Source organism: Excalfactoria chinensis, chromosome 1 (assembly GCF_039878825.1).
Source record: "Excalfactoria chinensis isolate bCotChi1 chromosome 1, bCotChi1.hap2, whole genome shotgun sequence".
NCBI classification, from domain to species: domain Eukaryota; kingdom Metazoa; phylum Chordata; class Aves; order Galliformes; family Phasianidae; genus Excalfactoria; species Excalfactoria chinensis.
In genome coordinates, this window is record NC_092825.1 from 74581757 (window position 1) to 74605600 (window position 23844).

Sequence of the window (23844 nt, forward strand, 5' to 3'; positions counted from 1 at the left end):
ATCAATCCTAGCATCAGGGTTGAGGCCTGGTTAGGAAACTGGATTTCTTTCTCTTCAGAAAAGGGAAGAGAAGAAGGTAGTTTTTCTGACCTGAGTAAGGTGCTTATAAGGGAGCTGGCAGACCAGATGCTTTGGTGGTACCTGTTTTGTGGACAAACAAATGACCTCAGTTTCCAAGGCTGTCAATCTGGAGTCATCAAACATCAGCACCAAATTAATAAAAATCTATTTTAAAAGTGAATAAAAAACATGTAAGGAGTGCTAAGTAGCCAGCAATATGGAGCTTGAAGACCAAGATCAGATGGTGGAGAGGGAGCAGGGGGTCTCTTTCTCACCTAGGTAATGATTATACGAGCCCCATAAGGACATAGTTAAATCAAGAATTAAGAAGACTGCACTTAAGAGGGGGAAAATATGTCAATCACACTTTGCCTTTGACAAAAGGAAATTCCTTGAAACTGAGAATGGGGAGAGAGAGGGAGGGAGAGTGTCTCGTCATGTGGGTGGCCAGGAAACTGGAGGCCAGAAAAGTATGAGAGAGAGAAGGGTAAGAGACAGGGGGAGGAAAAAAAACCACCAGACTGAATTCTAATCCAAATGCTGTGAGGCGTTCACACCAGGCCTTGTGAGAATATTAACAAGGTTACAGGAGAGGGGCCTTTAGCCTCGGGAATTATTAGTGAATATGGAATTATATTTGCACAAACACAACCAGATGCAAGTAGCTAAATGCTCTGCAGATGTGAAAGGAGACGGAGTGTGTTCCAAATGGGCAGCAGCTTCATGTGTTTTAACCCTCCATCATGACGCCTTGTTGCCTGCCTGAGAGGGCTAATTTTTTGAAATGGCAAAGGTACAGGAGAGACAGGGTCTTCCGTTTCATCAGAAATTCAAACAAGGGGATACCTTAGGGATTAATCTCTTCCAGAGCCACAAGCATCTCCCAGCTGACCATCACAGTGAAGATTATGTACTTGAAACATACTTTTTATCTCTTTGTGCTTTATCTGAGAGATTCATTTCCTCCAGGTTTTCATGTTTCTTCCATTCTGCCATGTCTTTTTCCAGAATCTCTCTCCATCCTCTCTTTCTGTTTTTCCTCATTGTTCTGTTTTCTCTGTTTTCATTGTCCAACTTCATCATGGCCTGAGCAGTCAGCCAATACTCAAAACATAGCAGGCTGTTTCCATCAGAATGAGAAATTGATTAAAAGAGCCAGGTATTTCTTTGAAGTAATCCTGTTTTACTACAAACAAAGTCCCACTTCTTCAAATACGGCAAGATGGAATAAGAATCCATGGCTTTGCTCATGATCCAGTACTGCTTGCAGTCTGCATGTTGCACTAAATGCTCCCTCCTCTGGCTTTCTTTCAAGGCCATTGTGTATTCATTTCTTGTATCACGATTTTTGTTTTGCTCCCAGTTTTCTCCTGCTTTTCACTGTTTTAGTCACTCTAATTAATTCATTCAGTGTTTACTTTGGGCATGGCCTCCCCAGTTTAAGTTAAACACTAAACACAGGGACACCTGCTTGTTCCCTCATATAGCTGGCATGTAAGACAGTAAGCACACCTAGCAACCTCTCTGGGGTCGATGGCTGGTCCTAATTCAGAAAGTTCAGCTCCCAGCAACACGCTGTTAGGTGTATCACACTAGTAGACCTCAGTGTTTCAGCTGAGAATGTGGCTTCATCATTCTAGATGAATAACTTGTTCTAAACAATAACAGTCTCTACTCTGAAAAAGAGAGAATACATACTGGGTCTTTAAATATAAACTTCATCAGTTTAAATACAAAACAACAAATAGCCATAGGTCTTAAGTGCATAAAGGTCTTCAGTGTAACTATGGCAGGGTTAAGACTTGTGTTCAAGAGGAAATTTCCAGCTATGAAGAAAAATGTCTGCTCATCCTATAAAAGTATAGGTATGAAACTAGGGAGAAATGTATACTTATGTACGTGGGATTTTAACAGATTGCATTAACAGATTACTTGGTTGAGTATGCTACTCTGATTTTAATGACTTTAAGAGTTTAATGATGTTAAGAGTCTGAACTTCTACTAAATAGCATCTTGCCTATTTCTGTGAATCACAATGCTATGCTTTTTTTCCTCTGCTGTGTGTAATCTCATTTTCCCTCTCAGCAGGGCCTGGAGGCTGCTCAGAGGCCAAGGCCCTCCATCAACATGGCTGCCACTCCCCAGTGCTGTGGACAGGCGGCAAGCAGCAGTGAGCCTCAGCTGGTGGCCACGCTGAGAAAGCTTTTTCCCATTGTTCCCAACAAGGTCTGTGTTTTATGAAGCCCTACAGTATAGCCAGTCACCATCTCCCACAAGGGCGATGGCAGTTTTTGTTTCACAGAGAACAATGAACGATGATGGGCAGCCTAAAAACAATTCTGCATGTGGAAAAAACAACAACAACAACAAAAATAACAGTGAGTGTGGCCATTCATAATGAGCATCTGTGAGGAAATAGCCTATTGTGCCAGACTCTCTATGGAGAAGCCGAGAGGGAGGTGGGAGGCAGCATGCTTGTTTGCCACAGTGAATGGGAGGCCAGGAGCACCGTCCTTGGAGGAGAGATGGAGAGGAAAATCGGGCACGTGCTGAAGGATGGCTCCATGCTCACAGCACTGTGGGCAAAATACTGGTGCTAGGGTTCATCTATCTGCCTGTCTATCTACCATCTATCTGTCTGTCTGTTTTATTATTTGATGTTACCCAGTTGAATTTCTTTGTTTTTCAGAGATACTGTAACAAATTTGCCTGCAGCCTTTTTAGTGTCTCAAAATACACTTGGCCATGCCACATTGATATTGGGATATTTCCCAATTATTATTGGTATCTCACCACAGTCTAATTTTTAAGATCGACATAAAATGATCAGTGAAGTGTATACTGAGCAAAATGGATGTTAAATCACTACCAGTTCAACAGGTGTTAAGTCTCTCAGTTAAGTAATTAGTGTTTTTATTAACAGCATGGAATTAAAAATGAGAGCACAGCTAGTAAAGTTTGCGGATGATGCACAGGAATGATAAAAAAGACTGAGAAACAGCCTGCTATACACAGAGGATTCTTCTGTAAGAAAGGGAACTATTAAGAAGCGTGTCAGGTCACGCACCTGAAAACAAAAACGTAAGTCACTTACAGACTGGAACACTGTGGAAACCACTAACAGAAAGTGGTAGACAAGCAGGAAGAATAGCTCTCAGTGCAGCGCAGCAGGCAACAGTATTCTCAAGGTATATACACATTACTTATTGTTCCAGCAATCTATGCATTAACTACAAACTTTCTTAGCAACATCTCTCTGATGTTTTGTTTCATTTTTTTTCTAATGCAGATCATTGGAAGCAGACAAATTATATGGAGTATTGCTGTAGTATTGCGGCACATTTTGGTACTTAATGTGAACAAAAGAGGCTGAAGAAATATGGCGCAGTGGCGCAGTGGTTTAAGCTGCTGCCTGCGGCACTGGAGGGCCCGGGTTCGAATCCCCCCTGTGGCGCAGGGGTAGAAGTGCCACTTCGCTACACAGAGGGCTCGAAACCCGGGAGTTGGACTCGATGATCTCTAAGGTCCCTTCCAACTCGCACGATACTATGATACTATGATACTATGATGATCAGGGAGCAAAAAGTGACTTAAGATATGTAATGCCTATTTTATGATGACAGTTCTGGAAAAAATAGTCTATGCCACTGGCTTAAGGAAAAAGTTATATTCTTTAGTTATAATGGGAGAGAATTTCTGGAAGTAAAAAGCAATGAAGCTTAAAAAGCAACCATGTTCTACAATCTAAAATTGGAAAGTGAAGTTACGCCAATTCACATTGTTGGAAATAGGGCATAAGTTTTAGAAATGGCAACAATTTATACAAATGTATGGTAGGTTTCTCATTGATGACTTTTTAGAGGTATCTGATGCCTAATGACCCCTGATTTAAATGTGAATTGGGTTGATCAGATCTCTTCATATTCTACTCTCCCAATATCCTTATTCCAGAATCAGTTTAAGGGACTAATTTCATTTTCTTTGTAGCATCTAATGAAACTTTGGGATAGACATATTAAGACACAGGAAAATTACACTAATATATGGTCTAGAGAAAGCAAGAGACATGTTCTGCTAACTGCCATTGTTAAAACAGCAGCTTGGAGATTCTCTTATCTGAAGAAACATAGTTACAAAGGAGAGCTTCAGACAATTTCCAAGGCTGACTGCTTAAAAGATTCTTTTTTAACAGATAATTAGCTAACTCTGCCATGTTGGTTTAAAGCTTTTAAGTATGCTTAATTTCTCTGTTAATTCTAGTAATAACAGTCGCAGTCCTAAGAGTCATCTGGGTAGTATTCACATTGAATGAATATTGGCATACAAAGGTTTTGACAGGAGAGCAGTTATGTATGAGATAGGAAGGTCTTGTGGCACTATCTAAACCAATAAATATCCTTTTTTCTTTTCCCAGGGCTAAATTCCTACAGGAATATCAGGTAATATGAGAGCTTACTGTATATCTGACTCCCTGTGGATCTTGCAACATCTTTTCTAGTCTTGTGTTCTTTCGAAGCAGACAGATATGGATGATACATTAGCACTAGCTTTTTTCTTTATAAAGTTCGTTGACACAGACTTTTTTTCTTCCTGTGGATTTAATTTAATTTATAGAGGACAAGAGCATTCATTTTCCATTTCTAATCACAGTTCCTAAAAACACTATCTAGACAAGCAACATTTGCATACAAAACTGAGGCATTAAAAGTACTGGTTGCATTAAAATATGTTAAGCATTCAGTTATTCTCTCAGATGTAGAATAAAATAGATCTCTGCTGGGAACGATGACTGAAGGTCTTCTCAGACATCCAGGCTTGATTAACCACCAGAAACAATAGCAGATTTGGGTTTTCTATTTACTGTGGTAAACTAACCTTGTCTATAAACTCCTTATTGCTGCAAACTAAAGGTGTGTGTCTGGGGAGGGCAAGCTTTTCCCCTTGATGTTCCAGGACATGGAAATACAATCCTTTTTCAGACACAGATGTTTGCAATAGAAAACTTTCACTCTGCTCTCTTCTGTTTTTAATCTGCTCATGACAGGAAACACAGATTCAAAATGAATGTAAAGAACACAGCCACCATAACTGACGATAATACAAAAGAACATGTAGGAAAGATTTCTTTTTCCCCAATACGTCATAGGAAGAAAAGGTTTTCAGATTTCAGAAGATTCTAGATGTTTTTGTTTCCGAGTGGCTACCAGTACAGTGTTTTTCCATGAACTTCACAGAAAATAGTTCTCTGCAATGTTATGATACTATCAGCAGATTCAGCACACAAAGGATAATATCATTCTCTCTGCCAAGTCTTCAGCACATTCAAATGGCTGTCCAGCTAAAGCTTTGTTGAGCAGGCAGGTTTACAAACATGATCAGACTCTTCCATAGCATATGTAAAATGAAAAAGGTAAGAGTAATGGATTCATTCAGGCTTTCCAAAATTTCAAAGATGTGCTTTTAATCACACCGACCTACACGTCTGAAACGAAGGGGTTGTTTTTTTTTAGGTATAGAAATGTGGGGCTGGACTCCTTGTGCTTTTTATCTGCCTGTTCCAACTTCACCTCTGATTCTGTATTCTTTGGATTCCACCCTATCTGACTTGGTTCTGGCTGAAGAAGAAAAAAAAAACAACATCTGAATTATTTAGTATATTCTAGACCACTGGTGACCCTACTGAGCAGGGTAAAACAAGTTTTGCTGTAGAAGTACACCACAGAATTCCACTACAACACTCCCCAGTTCAAATTTGACAAGTACTTTTAGAAGGCTGTCAGCTAATCAGCTCTTAGTATATTAAACATGCGCTTCTCTAAGCTTAATTAGAATGCTCTGCGGTACTAGTTCAAAGACACTAAAAAAGCCTAAGAAGTATTGTCTTCATACAGCTACATGTATTAACTCAAATTCTAATAACCTTGAAAACAAACATCAATACTTCATACCTATGATCTGTACCTTCATTCTTTAGCCTGATGTCACTGAAACCCACAGAGCTTTCATCTTCATTTGGTATACTGATTGATAATAACACTATAGCGTTTCTACTTAGGAGGTGTGGCAAAGCTTTCTCCTTGGTAATTACAAACACGCAAAGCAGATTTTTGATGTTTTATATTGTAGCACCGCACCAGGAAATAAACGTAAGTTACGACCTAAAGAACCGTAAAAGATACCGCTTTAACATGGAAAAAACGCTATTAACAGCCTGCAGGGCCCGGCCGTCACCCCTCCTGCGGCCCTGCCCACGAACTGCCCCTCAGGCCCTGCGCATGCGTACTTTATCCAAGCACCACAGTAGGACCCCAAGCGCATGCGCCGACCTTTCCACACTTCTGGCCCATTTCACCCCCCCGCCCTTTTCCGCCTTCGCCATGGCGACACCGGGCGGCGCGATCCGAGCCCTGCACCGCGGAACCCTCGCACAGGTAACGACCTGCCGCGCTGCCCGCAGCCTGGACCGCGAGGGGCATTCCCAGCCTCTCAGGCTATGAGCTCGCAGCACTGACCCGCCGCCATCAAGCCCACCCTGAGGCCGGCCCTCCCCCCGGCTTGCTTTGCGCATGCGCGGGGGCAGAGGGGCGGTGCAGCCTCTTCCGGCAGCCCGCCTCCAGCCTGCTCCTCCGGAGGGTTTGGGTTACTGTGGGGTTTTACGCATGGCGACGGGAGACCGGGGGTGTGAGAAGGGGCTGAGCTAGCGAGGGAGTCCTGTAGGCATGCTTGCTTACCCTGCTCGCGCCCCGTCAATCGTCTGGGGTCCCTCCGGCTCTGGAGTGCGGCATTGGTCCTTCCGTGTTCCGCAGTGCGTTACCTCCGGTTGTCAGTGTACCCAAAGGCAACGAGCTCCTTTCTTCTCCAGCACGCACATGGAAAAGTATTGGTGTCTGAGCATTAATTAGACGATGGGTGTCAGCCTTCCCATCTTGGTGTTGCACGGCTTTGGGGAAGCGTAGCAGTGCTCGACTCAAACAGAGTCTCTTGTGAATAGGTTTTGAGGAAATTATTTCAAACTAAAAGAGGGGAAAGTTGTTTGCAATAGGTGCGGTGAGGCAGTGGAATGGGTTGCCCAGAGAGGTGGTGGATGTCACTCAGGGTTGGGCTGGACCTTGAGCAACTTGATGTAGCTGTAGGTGTCCCCATTCATTGCAGGGGCCTTAGACTAAGTGATCCTTAATGGCCCCTTCCAATTCACATGATTCTATGACTCTGGGCTTAAATTTCTTAATGCATTTTGAGTGTAACCATAAGGAATTTTTTTCTTCCTCCTATATTAACTTGGTATATAGGAGTAACTGATTTATTTGGGAGAGGAGCAACCAATTAGACTGATTGCGTTTAGAGAGATTCCCCAAGCAATCATACAGATATGCAGGAATGCACCCAATGAGCATGTAATTTGGAGACATCCTCCTTCACAAAGTTTGCCATCTATGAGCTATTTGCTTTAGCAGTCTGATTCTTTATGCAGCTTGTTGTCTGACCTTACAATGAGTGGAAGAATTAATGTATTAAAATAATCTCACGTGGATAATCGTGTTGTTGCCTCATCTCAGGGAATATTTGTTTTCTCTTGCTGGACACTTGGCTTTTTCATGAAAATCATGTTCATGTATCATCTCAATCCTGACTGATATTCTGTGTATCTGAAATGGAACACTTCATCTAGTATTGCTGTCAGGGCAGATGCATTTCAGGTTGATTGTGAGGAGAAGTAGGAAAAGTGGAAAATGAAATATGACTTTCATTTTCTCATTGCTGATGCCTCTGTGGTTTTGCAGTGAGTGTATCTATTACTCTCAATCAAAAAGCTGTAATTCTGAAAACTTTAAGTGGAAAACGCAGTAATATACAAAAAGTTTGTGCAGACTTGGTAAGTCTGAGTAAGTTACAAGTTGCAGGAACATATGAATGATTTCTGAACTAGGATTGTTAAGGTTACACTTAAGAAATGAGAGCGCATTTCAGTTGCTTATCGACGCAGTTAGTGGTATGCAAATACCCTTGACTGCCCTATTTTGAAAGGATTTGTCAAGGAAGGCAGAATGGAATGGAAAAAACAAACAAACAAACAAAAAAACAAAAAACAAACAAACAAAAAAAAACTGTTATCCCATAGAAAACTTCCATAATCACAGAATCACAGAATGACCCAGGTTGGAAGGGACCTCAAGGATCATGTAGTTCCAACCCCCCTGCCTGGCAGGGCCACCAAACTTCCACCTTTACTAGATCAGGTTGCCCAGAGCCCCATCCAACCTGGTCTTGAACGCCTCCAAGGACGGGGCATCCACAGTCTCCCTGGGCAGCCTGTTCCAGGACCTCACCACTCTGCTAGTAAAGAACTTCCCCCTAACATCCAACCTAAATCTACCCTCTTTCAACTTAAATCCATTTTCCCTTGTCCTGCTATTATCGGCCCTTTCAAAGAGTTTACTCCCCTCCTGGATATAGGTTCCCTTCAGGTATTGAAAGGCTGCTATGAGGTCACCCCACAGCCTTCTTTTCTCCAGGCTGAACAAGGCCAGCTCTCTCAGCCTGTCTTCATAAGGGAGGTGCTCCGGTCCCCCGATCATCTTCATCGCCCTCCTCTGGACCCTTTCCAACAGCTCTATGTCTTTCTTGTACTGAGGGCTCCATACCTGGACACAGTACTCCAGATGGGGCCTCACAAGAGCAGAGTAAAGAAGGAGAATCACTTCCCCATCCCTGCTGGCCACCCCTCTCCCGATGGAGCCCAGGATACCGTTTGCCTTCTGAGCTGCAAGAGCACACTGCTGGATCATGTTAAGTTTCTTGTCCATCAGGACCCCCAGGTCCTTCTCTGCTGAGCTGCACTGAGAGCAGCTTCCATAAGTAGTATTTCACTTAGTAACTGAAGGCTTTCTATGGTTTACTGGAGCTTACTGTAGTTGAGAAATGAGGTTTTCACATATATTTTAGATTTTTGTTGTTTCAAAAATAGGTTACATGTAAGACTACCCAGAAGAGTCTTGATGTGCATAAGCTTGTTAGTCATTTCCATTCCTTTAGCTGTTTTGATTTAACATAAATCTTCCTAGGTTTGTAATGCTTCCAGTTTTGAATAGAGTGTCCTTGTAATTTGCTGAAGCAAGCAAATGCAGGTCTTGCGAAGATGCCTCAAATGACTCTTTATTTTTAGAAAGGGAACTCCAAAGTTGCATGTAAAGTAGTAAAAAGGTTTATGTATCTTTTCAACTACTGGTCCTGGCTCTTTGGGATCCACTCAGTATCCTAGCCGATAACCTCTCCTGCTGTCATTCCTGTAGCGATGGCTTCTACATAGTAGAGAAACGTGCTCAGAGCAGATTTGGCTTTGTGATAGCCATTCTCTCTGACTTGAATTTCTTCTCTAGCTCTAAGCAGCTCATCAGGGTTTTTATCACCTGTTTGCTGTTATCTAATTTACATGTGGTTTGTGTGCGAGAATGTACCCTTTAAATCTTTTAATTTAAAAGCCAAGAAGCTCAAAGTTAGTGTTGTGTTAGTATTTGTCCACAGACACTCCCTCAAACGGCAGTGGAACTTTAAATTGTTTTTCTGTTTTCAAATTTGCAAACCCAGTATGCTGTGGGCTTTTGTCATTTCCCTCTCACGATAAGTGCCCTCTTATGGCTATCTGGATTGAATTGCACTCTATTATGAAGGAAGAAAAACTGTCTTCCTAATTTATGCTGTTCCTATTGCCAGACTTCGGTGTAGTTCAACTATTGACAGCTTGGAATGCAACATGTATTTGCTGTGTGCTAATGAAGAATGTTCAAATTTGAAGCTGGAAATATGTTTGTCTTCAAGTTTCAGCAGTATGTACTTATTGTCACCCTTAAAGATTTGATGTTTTAAGCATTTGGCAGTCCAGTCATAGTTATTAGAAAATAAAATTTCTGTGATTTCAGCTGTGTTTCTCTGGAGTGTGCAGTCCATCAGGCTAGATTTATCTGGCTGTGGAAAAATTTCTCAACCTAGTATGTATTTCTACTACACAACTAAAATAAGCAACCAGTATATGTGGCTAAGAAGAAAATACCATTTGTTGCAAAGATTAATTATATTTTGAGTAGCTTAAATTCTAAGGCCTTTTTAAATCCCTTGATTTACTCTTCATCACTGAGAAGTCATTTCATCAAGACTGTTTCTTTGATAAGGCACTCTTAAAAATAGCAACTAACAGCTACATCAAGGAATTACAGGTAAAATACTTTGAAATCCAAATAGACTATCGCTAGGAAAATTTAATCGCATCAAATCAAAAGAAATGGCCAGTGGTCAAATCTAAAAGGATCTTTAGAACTTCATTCCTAACCATAATGGCTACTGATGGAAAATAATTGAAGTATGTGAATGAGGTAAGCATATGAACTGTATGCATACTTAGGGAAGAAAGTTTGTTTGTCAGCAGTACTGCCAATGCCTGTGGCTAACTGACAAGCATTTTTGTACAGGTGTGAACTTAAGCCATTGAACAGTTCTCTCTTTTCTTCCCCATGCCCCACAAAGGCCTTCTGATTTAATCTAAGTCCAGTAAGCGTTGTATGTGACTCCTTCATATACTGGCACCATTTGACATTTTGATCTACATTAATCTTGCTACAGAGTGTGTTTGAAACATACAATTTAATGCTGATGTTAACTCGCAAAGTCGAAGAGTTAGTTGGTCTTGCTTTTAATTATAGCTTCTCATGCATCAGTAGCTGGCATTCCAGGCTCTCAGCTGGAATTACAGAATCACAGAATGGTTTGGAATGAAAAGGACTTTAGAGCCTATCCAATTCCACTCCCCTGCCACCCATTAGATCAGATTGCTCAAGACCCTCATCCAACCTGACTTTGATCACCTCAGGAATAGGACATTGCAAGATTCTCTAGGCAGCCTATTCCAGTGCCTCTTCACACTCTAGCGAAACCTATTATTATTTGCCTACCTGAGGGTGTCAGGAGGTTTTGGCATCATTTTTCTTCCCTAGTAGCAAGGCAGTCATCACTGGTAATGTTACTGTAAGAACACTGTAATACCTCTAGGACCTTTCATATTGAAGGAAATAGAAGCCTTTCATTTTGCGGGTTTTTTTTCCTACCCTGGTCTTCCTTCTTTTATAGGTAATCTTTCCCTGGCCCTCACACATGACCTATTGCTATGGCAATATCATTACTGCTAAGTTGTATGCCTAATGGGTCTTGTGGCTGAAGTTAGACTCTTAGTCTGACATGCTTTGCTGTTAAGAAATCCATGTTTGCTGTTGTTTTTTGGCTGTTTTTGAGCCTGTGTGTTATTTTTTTCCCCTCTAGCTATATTCTAGGGAATTACAATTGATGCAAAGTAGTATATTCCCCAGGCTGCTTCTCTTCTTTTGTTATCTTGGAGACAGGGATGAGGTTTGTCCTTTTTTGGTCTACAGGTACTTTGGTAGTTCTCTGTGATCCTCAGCAGTTCTGGCCATTGTTCTTAGTAATTTAAGAAGAGAACTTCAGAATAGTTGCTGTGCTGAAATATGATCCATTTTTTGATGAACTATTGTTCCTTCTGTATGCAGGCCACCTGATCACATCACTGTTACTATGCTGGTTGTGTTAATGATTGGACATTGTGGTGGCGCAGTGGTATAAGTTGCTGCTTGCAACACCAGAGGCCCGGGGTTCGAATCCCCCCTGTGGTGTAAGTGGCAGAAATGCTGCTCTGCTACACAGAGGGCTCGAATCCCGGGAGTTGGACTCGATGATCTCTAAGGTCCCTTCCAACTCGCACGATACTGTGATACTGTGATATTTTTTTTAATGAAGATGATGGTGAAAAAGGCATTGAAGATTAAATAAATAAATAAAAATAAATATATATGTGTGAGGATTTTTTATATATATATATACATATATATATATGTGTGTGTGTGGATTATATATATGTGTGTATATATATATATATATATATGAGGATTGCTTTGGAGACAATCACTAAAATACCTCTTTTCAGATCACAAATTTTATCTTTGTTATTTTTATCTATAGCACCATATGGATTATAGAGAAAGGCAGTAACTGAAATTACCACATTCTCCTTGAGGGCATGAAAGATTGAATTTAAAGCTGGAGTGGGTTACAGCGTAATTTTTAGTATTGTCTAGAATTTTTTCTGAATGAAATGCAGTCTATTTAAAGGCATTCCCATCTTGAGTTTGTTGCTGTCACAAAGGGGTTGCTTATCCATTGAGAAAATTAGTCCCCAGATGCATGTAACAAGCTGTACTTATGCATAGGTTACTGGAGCAGATCAGCTTCAGAGCAGCCTTTGAAGAAGTTGTACTCAGGTTGATGGATGAGTGGAGAGTTGAAGTGCCCACCTTGGTTTTGTGGTTGTGATGATCCCTGGTGTAGCATCTGTTTCTTCTGGAAGCCTGGAGGCAGTGAAGTGCTCTTTATTGAGGAAAAGAGTAGTAAACACCCATGCTGTATCCTGTAGTCCAGTATGAGGTTGTTCAGTATGTTGTGATCTATGGTATTTTGGAAAGACCTAAGAGACGTGAGGAATGCCTTCCAAATAAGAGTAGCTGCTATGTGGACTCATGCACAGAAATTGCTACTTTTTCCAGTCTTATCTCCCATTTTCCTGAATTGTAATCTGTTGACTGTTGCTGATGGGCACAGATATTTGGAATTCAGTTACTCAGTTTCTCCTGAAACCACCTGGATTTAGCAACATGTTTCAGCCTCTGGTTTAAATCTTTAGCATCTCCTATCCCATTTGGAAAGGAAGTCTTTCCTAATCATTTGTTTTGATTTTAATCACTAGGTAGCTTGTACTGAATCTTCCTGTGTTCAGTTTTGGGCATCTCAGTACAAAAAGGACATGGAGGTACTGGAGCAGGTCCAGAGAAGGGCAGTGAGGCTTGTGAAGGGCTTGGAAAATCAGCCTTATGAGGAGATGCTGATGGAGCTGGGGCTGTTTAGTCTGGGGAAAAGGAGGCTGAGGGGAGACCTTATTGCTCTCTGCCAGTATCTGAAAGGTGCTTACAGTGAGAGCAGGGCAGGTCTCTTCTCACTGTTGACAGGACGAGGGGAAATGGCCTCAAGTTGCACTAGGGTAAGTTTAGGTTGGACGTTAGGAAACACTTCTTTACAGAAAGGGTGAGCACTGGAATAGGCTCCCCAGGAAGGTAGTTGAGTCGCCATCCCTGGATGTGCTTAAGAGCCACTTGGGTGTGGTACTCAGGGATATGATTTAGCAGAGGGTTGTTAGAGTTAGGGTACTATGGTTAGGCTGCAGTTGGACTTGATATTTAAGGTCTTTTCCAACCTATGATTCTAGGAAAACTGACTTATCTTTCAGATAGTATTAGAAGTGCTCTGTATGCTAGAGTGAAACACTGAGGATGTGTGCCATTTTCAGAGGTGAAAGTTAGTATGCAGTGAGCATTTTTTGAGTCTACACTAGATTGGAGAGAACTCAGATTTCCACACAAAGCTATTAGGAATATCAATTGTAGAGAGACTTTTCCTAATTTGCCTTGCTTATTTCTTTGTCTGTAGTAGATCTGGCTACTGTTATAGCTGCACAGGAGAGAGCCCCCCATTGTAGACAGAAATGAAGGATCTTTGAGGAGTGAACAGGCCCTATTCATTTCCAGAATGGAGTTCTAGCAACAAAGTCTGGCAAATGTAGAATGTTTTAGCAGGAAACAGCCCTTTATTCTTGCGTCGTGACAGAGCTTGGTTTGAGTCCCACCATTCTTTCCCCCTCTGGCTCTTGCTTTGAGTCTCTTGGTTGTTTTTTTTTCTCTTGAGAGACTTCTGTTTTTATTAACTTGTTTTTGCAGAGTGACTTTAATGAAAGATGCTACACTGGCAGTCCTGGATGTTGAAGTTGTGCCTAAATTTTTCTGGTGTATATTGGACGAATGTTTCGTGAATTATACAGCCTGTGGTGGATCACCTCTGTCTCTAGATCACAAACAGGGGATCTTATTTTAATGCTGTTTCTTTGGTGGATAGAATTTCCATTTACTAATAGGACAAGTGCTGTTCTAGACCTTCAACAATTACTTTTTCCATGACACAAGTTGTGGTTTATCCTGGGACTCTAGGGTTCGATGAATAAACATTTTTGTGGAGTGAAATGAAATTACAGCAGATTCAGATGCTGAAGAAAACTCCAAAACATTAAGTCAGTTAAGTCACCTTAGATCATTTGCTTATTTATTTACTGAGTTCCACAGCCTGGAGCTGTCATAGGCAGTGCAGAGCTTAAAGCTGACCTCATAGTTTCAGTGATGTCTGCATGATGTCTGAATAAAGAGCTAGTGTTACGTGCAAGGACTGCTGAGAGAGGTTGCACATGGGTTATGGTGTGACATACTACCAGTGTGATGATTATACCTTGGTCTTCATAGTGTTATCCTCACAGTTTAGACACTTAAGTGTTGATCTCGCTTGGAAGGCTGTTTGCCAGCCTTCAAAAAATTTGAGTTTCTAGTATCTTCACAACTTCTCCTTTTGCCAGGTGTGTAGTTTGACATTTGCCATGTAGCTGTGCCTTGGAAACAATATTTCAACATCTTCATGTTGGTAGGACCCACTTCCAAGCCATCTCATCAAAGATTCACGTAATAACTATTTCTGATGCTTTTTTTTTTCTTGCTTGTAGATACTCTTAATATTTCTGGCAGCAAGATTGCTAAATGGCCTGGTTTGAGCTTATACAACAGCAGAAATAGCTCTTTCAGGGATTCTTCCTTAATCCTAGAAGGTCTCATGGGCATTCTCTTTTCTGCTAACCAGCATTGCTTTTTACATTAACATCAGCAAAGAATTACAGGGAGTTACAAACTTTTGATGACAGAACCACATTATTCTATCCTTCCTAAATGTAATCTTTTTATAGCCACATCAAAGTTCCTTTCAAAGGTGGTCTTTGACTTCTGCTTGAATTGGGTTATCCATTTACAAATATTTTTCTTGAAATCACATACTTGCCAAGATGTGGAAAGACTTTAGTTAATAGGCATCCATAGGGTGCTTTCCTTTTGCATGGAAGAACAAAACAGTTTCAGACATTTCAAAGCCTCTTTGTTGCTTATGCAAGGGGAATGAAGGGTTCAGCCCTCTGAATTCCTAGCCGAATCTCATTTTGCATCTCTGCTGGCAACAAATTAGCCCATGTAATTGCTACCACCAAGGATGCGTACACTTTTTATTCTCTATACATCTATACTGTTGTTTTCTTTGTTCTGTGTTAAGACTATATCCACATTTGACATCTCTGTGGAGTTAAAGCAGTGTCAGCACTTTGCGTATTCATCAAGCATTGAGCCAGGTCAGAACAACCAAAGGTGGCATCTGTCTCTTTAGAGCATCTTTTTTACAACTGGCCATGAAATGTGGGTTGTAAGTCTGTAGTAGAATACATACAAGAACTTGAAGAAGTGTTACGCATCTCTGGGATATCAAACAGTCTACATAATTTACACTGATGTACAAAGAGTACATTTGAACTGGGGAGTTGGTAATTTGTCTGGTTTCCTATGGGCCAGTTTGAGCAATATATTTTAAGTTAGTGGGGGAGATCACATATTTAAAACAAGGGGGTGTCATGCAGACTTAGGAATCTTTGCACTTGATGTTTCTGGGCTCATGTTGCATCACAGGTTGGATTGTGACTACAGTATGCAGCAGCATGGATGGTGTGTGCTGCAGCTATTCTGATCTCAAAGGCTGTCATGCAAACTTCTATGTGCTGTTGTACTGCTACAAGTCTTTATTTGTATTGCTTTTGTTTTACATTCTTTACATGGTTCATGACCAAAGGCAGACTGTTTTTTAAACAGTATTTGATTGTACTAGTGACAAAAAAATGCTAGCGCACATTGGATGTCAGTCCTTCAAGAGCTCACTCTCTTGTAAGCAAGAATATGCTCTATATACTGATTTTTTCAGCAGTTTTAAATTCAGTGGATGCTTGCCTGCTTGTTCAAGCATAAGCAATAGAAATCCAGATATTACGTGCATCCTATCTTCAATTCAAGCTTGAATTCCTCAGGAATAGCACACAGCTTCAACTTAGTCTCAGGGATCAGTGTTAGTATCTGAGCTGAAGCATCCAGATGAGCTTCTGTGTTCCTGGACACAGGAATAGGCTTTGGCTGCATGCTCTTTGAGGGCAAGACCTAGGCATGAATGAACCTCCCTGGTTTTGTTCTCCTCATCCATTCTTCGTTCAGATCTGCTGATCAAAATTAGTTTAAATGAAGTCTCAGAATACTACCTTTCTCACTTAAGAAAATGCTGTCAAAGTCCCTGGTAAAAGTGATTATTAAGTCTAAAGTATTTAAATTGATAAAGTTCTCTTAAGCATAGGCAAGGACAGCCATTTATGGCATTTTCTTCATGCATTTGTGTACCATTATGGAATTTACTGAGATTCCCACTTTGTAAGGCTGCTCAATAGTCATCAGGTGGTTTTAAAACTTAGTTTTTCAGCCGGTGACCATAATGTGGAAGTTTTTAAACAACTGTATTAATTTTGGCTCCCACATGAAATGAAGACAGCTTTTTCCTGCTATAGGTAATTGCCTAATAAACCAACAGAGAGGAAATGAACTGCTCTTTGAGTTTCTAGGACAATATTGTCAAGAAACATAAAAATTCCCCCCCCCCCAAAAAAAAAAATAAAAAAATAGAAATTAACATCCCTCTAGTTGTAAGCTGTTAGTCTTTGTTTATATTTCATATGGCAATCTTGGTAGCATGCAGACTCCTTGTTAAAGCAAAATATATATGAGATATAATAAACTCAGTTTCAGCTAGAGGTCAGAGGAGGAGGAACAGCGATCAGATGGTTTTAAGCCATTTGGATACTACTGTGATCAAAACCATAAAACTTCTCAGTTTTCCCTAAGAGGGAAGCATTTAGTTATGGTGATATTCTTTAGCTTTTTTCTTTGTAAGACTGCAATGTTTTTAATAATTAAAATGGTTTTGTCTATTAAAAGCAGATCAACATTTCATATAGCTAATAGCCTGTATGTATAAATACAATGTGACCTTTCATTTTGATTATGATACCTGTCTCTTGCAGCAAATCAAGTGTTAATTCTTCACTGGTTATCAGTTTTATTCTATTAAAGCAGCACACATTTCTGAATACGGGTGTCTGTTAGACTACAAGCAGTAAATGTTAACTGGTATTTGGCATCTTGCAACAACACACTTTTTTCAAGGCATTTCAGTGTTTAGCTGCTACTTGTGACAAGGCCTTAATTCTCAAGCTCTGTTAAATGTGAGTAGAAAGACTTAAAACTTGAACTACCATGATATTTAGTCTATCTATGTAGAACTCCCTAGCTCCTTTGTCATTAAACTTCAACATTCACCACCCCAATATAAAATAGGAGGATTGTAAGAGGCCCACCTAGAAGTGATTTGGGGCTTCTCCTTTCTCAATTAAAATGAGCTGCCCCTGCATTTTTATCAACATACCTCATGTAGTATTGAATTTTTTGTACTACAACTTAAGCTCATTTTTTTCTCATCCTATTAACCATGATCCCGAAAGTAATATGTTTAGTACTGCATATTCAGGGCTTGTTTAAGATCTTGTCTATCTTTGTTCTTCCTTCCATTGAACCTCAGTTCTTTTAAGGTTTCCTCCTTAGTCTTATTTCTGAGGTCTCTCGTTAGACTTGATCACAATGATGTGGCCTTATTTATTTATTTTTTCTGATTGTCAGCAAGTTGAATCTGAGTCAGCAGTGTGCCCTGGCAGCCTAAAGGGCCAACTGTACCCTGTGGTGCATCAGGCCCAGCACTGCCAGCTGGGCAGGGGGAGTGATTGTCCCAGTCTGTGCTGTGCAGCCTCACTCAAGCACTGAGTGCAGCTTTGGGTACCACAACGTAAGAAGGACATAAAATTATTAGAAAGCATCCAGAGGAGTTGTAGGGCACAGCACCCAAAGAAATAGGACTATAATCAAGCTTTGTCCTTGCTGAGGAAGACTCTGAGGGTGAGACTGGTGACAGCAGTTGGTGATGTAACCAACATACACTGAGCCAATTGCTCATAGAACCTAACTGTTCTGCCAATGACAAACTCGATTTCTTACCCTCAGACCTCCATGGCCAGCTCTTCTCTTCTGTAGGCTCAGCATCCCCCAGCAGGAGTTTGTGTCACCTGCTCAACTCGGTGCTGGAAGGCTCTCTGAGTGCCCTGGGCCCAGAGGTACCCACTGTGGAGCAGCGGTGGGAGCTGTGTTGTGGGTAATCAGTCCTTGTGCCTGCCAGTACAGCTGCTGCGAGCACGTTGAGCGGCACGTGGGGCTCATAAAGGCAAATGGGAGAATATGGCTGTGGGACACAGCATACCACATGAAAGGATCTCCTTGCTTAGTCATCTTTAACGAGGCAGCATGAGAGGGCAGCCTAACCCCAACGCAGTTACGCTGCACTCTTTTGCTAGCCCTAGAGGGCAGAGTTAAATTTATGGAGTGGGGTTAGTTTATGCTGTAAACGTTTCTCCATTAAATGTGTTTCTCATTTTAAATATAAATATTAAAATCTTACTTGTGTTTAAATATAAATACGTTTGACATTCATGAAAAGGGTACCAGGCAGTGCTCTTTAAATCTTAAATTTGGTCGGTTTCTGAGCGCTGATTTAATCCCTTCTTAGAAGATACTCATCTGAAAACTTGCCCTGGCATAAATATGTTTTCTTTCTGATTTAGTGTTAGCTCTTTAATCCCTGATTTTAAGAATTAAGCATGGTGAAATGGCATTTGTACCGGATGAATTTGATGTATTGCATTAAGAGATCGAGATAAATACGTTTTAACGGCTTCTGCACCACGCTTGTGGAGAAGTAATTGCTTAAGAGGCAATAAACCAAGAAAAGCCTGCAGTATGTAGAGGTTGTAAGGTTCCCATTTTAATTTTTTTTTTCCTATCTCTAATAACATTAACACTTAAATTGACCCAATTAGGTTTTAAAATATATGTTTTAACTAGTAAAAACCGACTCTTCTGGGTCCCCTGCTTTTTGCTGCCTAATAGCTGGCTGTAGACAGGTTGTTGCTATGCCAAGATTAACAGGCTGGTGTATCGCTTCAGAAACGAGAGCTTTGAAGTTGCAAAGTATTAATGAGATGAATAAAAAATCCTAGACAGATGCAAGAGTTGCAGTAGTTGGGAACTTGTGTCAGCCAAAAGAATTTCTTTTGTCTCCGAGGCCGAGGCAAGCTTTTCATTTTTGTTTCTTTTCCTCCTTTTTGATCCCTGTTGGGAGGATCTTCATGTTTAAAATTTGGAAATACCTAATTTGTGTGTTTTTACTCGCGTCTGTGTTTACTTAATACCGCTCTTTCTTCCCTCTGACTTTCACATTTGCTTTTCCTCTGCCAACTTTGAACTTGCTGCAGCTCAAGAGAATGAGAGCTAAATGAACCGCCGCGGATAAAACTATAACAAGAAGAGCAACGTCTGCGAGTGATCCTTTGCCGTTTCCTGAGTCGTTCCAGCCTCATTAATCAGTGCTCGCGCTGAGGCGGCTGTGTGGTGTGTTATGTCGCCGGCACAGCAGCTTCTCCGTCCCTTTCCCCCACCCCCTGCGTGCCTACCCAGTGGGGAAAACTAGAGAGGGAAGCCATCAATCTTGCCTGTCGTTTGTGTCAGCAGTGATTCTCCTCTCCACTTCCTGTTCTTGCCGTCCTGCCCACCACCTGTGTTTAGAATTAGCTTGGATGCTCTGGGCTGCGCTTGGCTCTTCACCTGTTCTTCCCCGACAGCATGGCTATCAAAATAAAGCAGGGGGCTAAATACTATAGCATGTGAATGGACACCATTCACAGCAGGGTGGGTTGCAGAGGGATTTCTGTTGCAGCTGTTGTTGTATTACAGCTATTGTAATGCTGCCATTGTCTTCTGTGATAGTGAAGTTTATAGGTCTGAAATCTCTTGCTTCTATTTCAGCTCAAAGGTGAGCTTGTGAGCAATTTTTTTTTTTTTTTATTAAACTAAATAGAAAATATATATTAAATACATTATATAGCTACAGAGGTGTATCTCCCATCAGTTGGCATGCTGGCCTTTATGAATAGAGACTAAATAAATCAGTTACTTAAAATCTTTGTCCTTACCTTCAGTTACCTGGAGTGTACAATTAGCAGAAGATTCTTCAGGAGTTGATTTCCATCTCTCTACATCTGGCCAGTGGGGGGTCTTGAAGATGTCCGTCTCCCCCCTCACTGAGTACCAGTAGACTAAAAAGCTGAGATGTATTGCCTCCATTGTTCTGGGTTGGAAATAATGTCATAATCTTATGGTCTGTTGTATTTCCCTATACTGAATGAAAAGGAGAAAGCAGTCCTATCAACAGCTTTCTCTTATCTGCTTGAATGGATACTAGCTTTTTCAGCTTTTAAAAATAAAGAAAAGGTGAAAGTAACACGAGCTTTCCTTATCATTGTAGCTGTGTTTTCATCTGATATCATTTCAAGTGCGTGATGGCAATATTTATGTGGAGCTATAAAGAAGCGGGTCTTAACCCCTGTGAATGCTTTTACTTGATTTTATTGTGTAACTCCTTTGAGAAGCAGATGAACTGTTATGACTGATTCTGCAACATGTGTGAGAAGAAACTGCCTGTTGACCATGCCACATAGGTATATCTAACTTCAATCCAGCTCTCTTAGAATTCCTCAAGCTAAACGTGACAGGTGTAGCCAAGATACTAAGATCTAGCTTACAAAAATTTTGTTCATCTGCTTGAATGTTTTCAGTCTGATTCTCAGCATTTTCACAGGCTTGAATTGTTTTATTCTTTCAGATGGGTTCAGTTTGAGGCTTCCCAATCAGTAATTCCCTCATTAAACCACTGGATTTTGTGTCCGTGCTTTGTATGATGACAATTCATGTTTGCCTGGGTCTTATCCTGAGCAATTAAAAAAATAATAATAAATTCTTCCTGGTGGAGAATCTTAAAAATAGCAATTAAAAAAATATTTTTTTAATAAAATTAGTAACCTCCTATAATTTTAAAAGAGACAGAGGTAGCTTCTTATACTAATAAACAAAAGAAGAATTTCTCTTTTAAGCACTGCAGATGTAGTGCTGAGCTCATGGTAAGAGCCCTTTATCGTCATGGTCAGTGACAGAATGAAATGTTTGCAGTGATGAGCTTGTCTGTTGCTTTCCAGTTGTTTGGTAAAAACAGTTTTAGATTGTGGTTAATTATATATTTCCGTGCTTGTTTCTGAAGTAACTTCTAAGCTCTTTTCAGAGTCTGCAATGTTTAATTCCAAAGAAAGGCTTGTTTCCACAGGTTCTTTTAAAGAGACTACAAAGTATTTAAATATGAATTTTTGAGTTTGTAAATGTTTCACGTGGGCAGTCTAACTTTTTTAAAGGTATCCTGTAACTGTCATATTGTCTAGATATCAAGTACGAATACATCTAAATAACATGTATTTGGATTGTACAGATGTCTAAATTAGAGGCTATTAACAAAGTAAATTTGAGTCAGCTGAAAGTCATGGAATGAAATTGAGAAACTTTTTGTCAAACTTCTTCTACAGCTGCAAATAGTTTAAGGAGCGTATGACATCCTGCTCTGGAGGTTGCAAAAAGCTTTTAGACACAATTGGAAAAGCAATGTCTGCAGCTACCAGCATCCAGAGCACTGCATGGCTGCACTGAGGGGTTGTGCTGCTGGGCTGCTTGAAGGGCTTGGAAATGTCTCTGTGGGCTCATCAAGAGAGGCCCGTCTCTGCTTTCTAAAGTGTGCAGCTCAGCCTGGAGAAGGAAAGGGGGATTTACTAGAATTGTGGAAGGGATTTTGCTGAGTTCGCTAGTTCTGACACTCTTGTCTGATACATACAGGGAATGAGGACAGATTTGACTCCTTACTGCAGCATGGCCTACTTGAGCTTTGATCCAAGACAGCAGGACTGGAGTTTGAAGCAACCATCTTTTCCAGTATGGCCTTTTGCTTTCAAAATGGGTGTTGGGCATTTGGGACATTATGCTCTGGGACAGGAAAATAATGCTTAGTTGTGGTAGTTCAAGAGCATTTCCATATTGCTGGTTTTCCAATAAAAGGAGCTCCAATAAAGAGGAGCGGCTCATTCCCTAGTGAAGAAGTAAGAGAACACGTGAACTTTAACAAGTTTTAGGCCAAACTTAGTTTAGAAATGCTGCTGGGAAAATCATTGTGGTGTTTGGAGTTGCCATGCAGAAGTCTTACTGAGAGAAAACAAGTAATACATGTTAAAACACTTGTTGGATGCTATGCTTTTGACAGGAGTGTGCGTTAACATAAAGCACTAGTGGAGTAGGTGCCCATACCATACAGAGTTAAACACAGGACCAGCAGGCTCACACTGTGCTCACTACAGATATCTGAATGAGTGAGTGCCTGTGGGCTGGAACTTCATGTCTTGTGGCTTTCACTCTGCCCCTTTGGGAAGTCTTCACTCCTTTTGTTTTCATCCTTTTCCAGCTTCGGTGCACATAGCTCCCATCTCTTGACATAGCAGCTTTGCTGAAGCACATTCCAGTGCTATGATTTCATGGTACCAGGCAGCCCTCCCCTGCCACGCTGCTCTGCTTCTCATGGGATGAACAAACAGCAAACGTAAACTCTCTCCAAAGGAGCAGTGTTCTCTGTATATTTTTAGTGTTAAAAACTCAAGATTCATTTAAGGGTGGGTATTTTTTAATATAGACTTCTGCTAACGCAATTTGCTGAACATCTCATGTTTTATGTTGTTGAAGAGAATCAAAGGAATTAAAGATGAAAGACTCCTAGTCAACTGGTCCCTCAGCTGGGAGCCAGTATAGATTTGTTCTTTGTAGTGAATTTGCTAGAATAGCCTAGCTCAGGTTTTATTATTGGATTTACTTGTTCCTGTAAGTTCCATACTTTAAGTTAAAAAACTGCTGAGCTTTGACTTGCTATAGTGCTTCTACTGTTTGTTTCTCGTGCTTGACTGATTATTTATTGCCCATACACTGAACAAACCTTTTATAAGTGGTTGTTTACCATTTTTCACAGAGGCACCATTAAAATTGTTGTGTTTGCATTCACAGGTAGGCTGTTTCCTGGGTAGACAGAAAACTTTGTTCTCTGTTTATTTAAAATTGCATCCATTTTACATTGTGCATGGGTGTTTTCTTTCCAACTTGTAGCATGTCAGCAAATACTAACTTACAGTTTTACCCATCTTTAATTAGCTCATTGTCACCCTTCAAATATTTTGAGTTAAGGCAGAACTTGAATGTGCAAGGTATACTGAGACACTAATGTTTAATATTTAGTTGGTAAAAAAATGATTTCAAACTGTCAAAATGTCTACTGCATTTGTACCATCTATTTGAGAATATTATACTCCACGGAGGGAACAGTTTTGCCAGTACGACCGATATGTTCGTAGTGACTTAATCTACAAAGTGGGCAGCGATCTGGGAAGATCCTGACCATGTTTTGGGAAGCATATGTTGCAGACACTGAGGCTACAAGAGATCAGAGGCTGAAAGGCTTTGGGCCTGAGGACATTCATGGGTAGAGCTGCACTCCATGGTCTTAAAGTGCCAACTGTGTTTGAGTCAAGGCATTGGCATGTAAGCAGACCCGTGCAGAGTGCACCATGATCCCAGCTTTTTGGTACAGCAGACACTTACCCCAAGGGGTAGAGCTGTTTATGCTCTGGAGCAGCATGAGCTTCAGAGTCCCAAGGGAAATGAAACAATAACAAGGGGACATTTCACATGATACTGTTTTTGTCTAAGC

General features: G+C 40.8%; 1 protein-coding gene across 2 annotated transcripts in view; it reads left to right on the plus strand.

Annotated features, from left to right (window-relative positions):
- The first annotated feature begins 6368 nt into the window (after positions 1 to 6368).
- Positions 6369 to 23844, plus strand: part of WARS2 (tryptophanyl tRNA synthetase 2, mitochondrial) — a 40992-nt gene continuing 23516 nt past the window's right edge. Inside the window, exons 1-2 of one of the 2 annotated variants that reach the window (XM_072344240.1) lie at positions 6426 to 6491; positions 21936 to 22031. In XM_072344240.1, the coding sequence (XP_072200341.1) occupies positions 6438 to 6491; positions 21936 to 22031 (150 nt within the window). In that variant the 5' untranslated portion in view covers positions 6426 to 6437. Of the gene's footprint in view, positions 6492 to 21935; positions 22032 to 23844 lie in introns of both variants that reach the window. The other variant, XM_072344249.1, reaches the window with a different exon arrangement.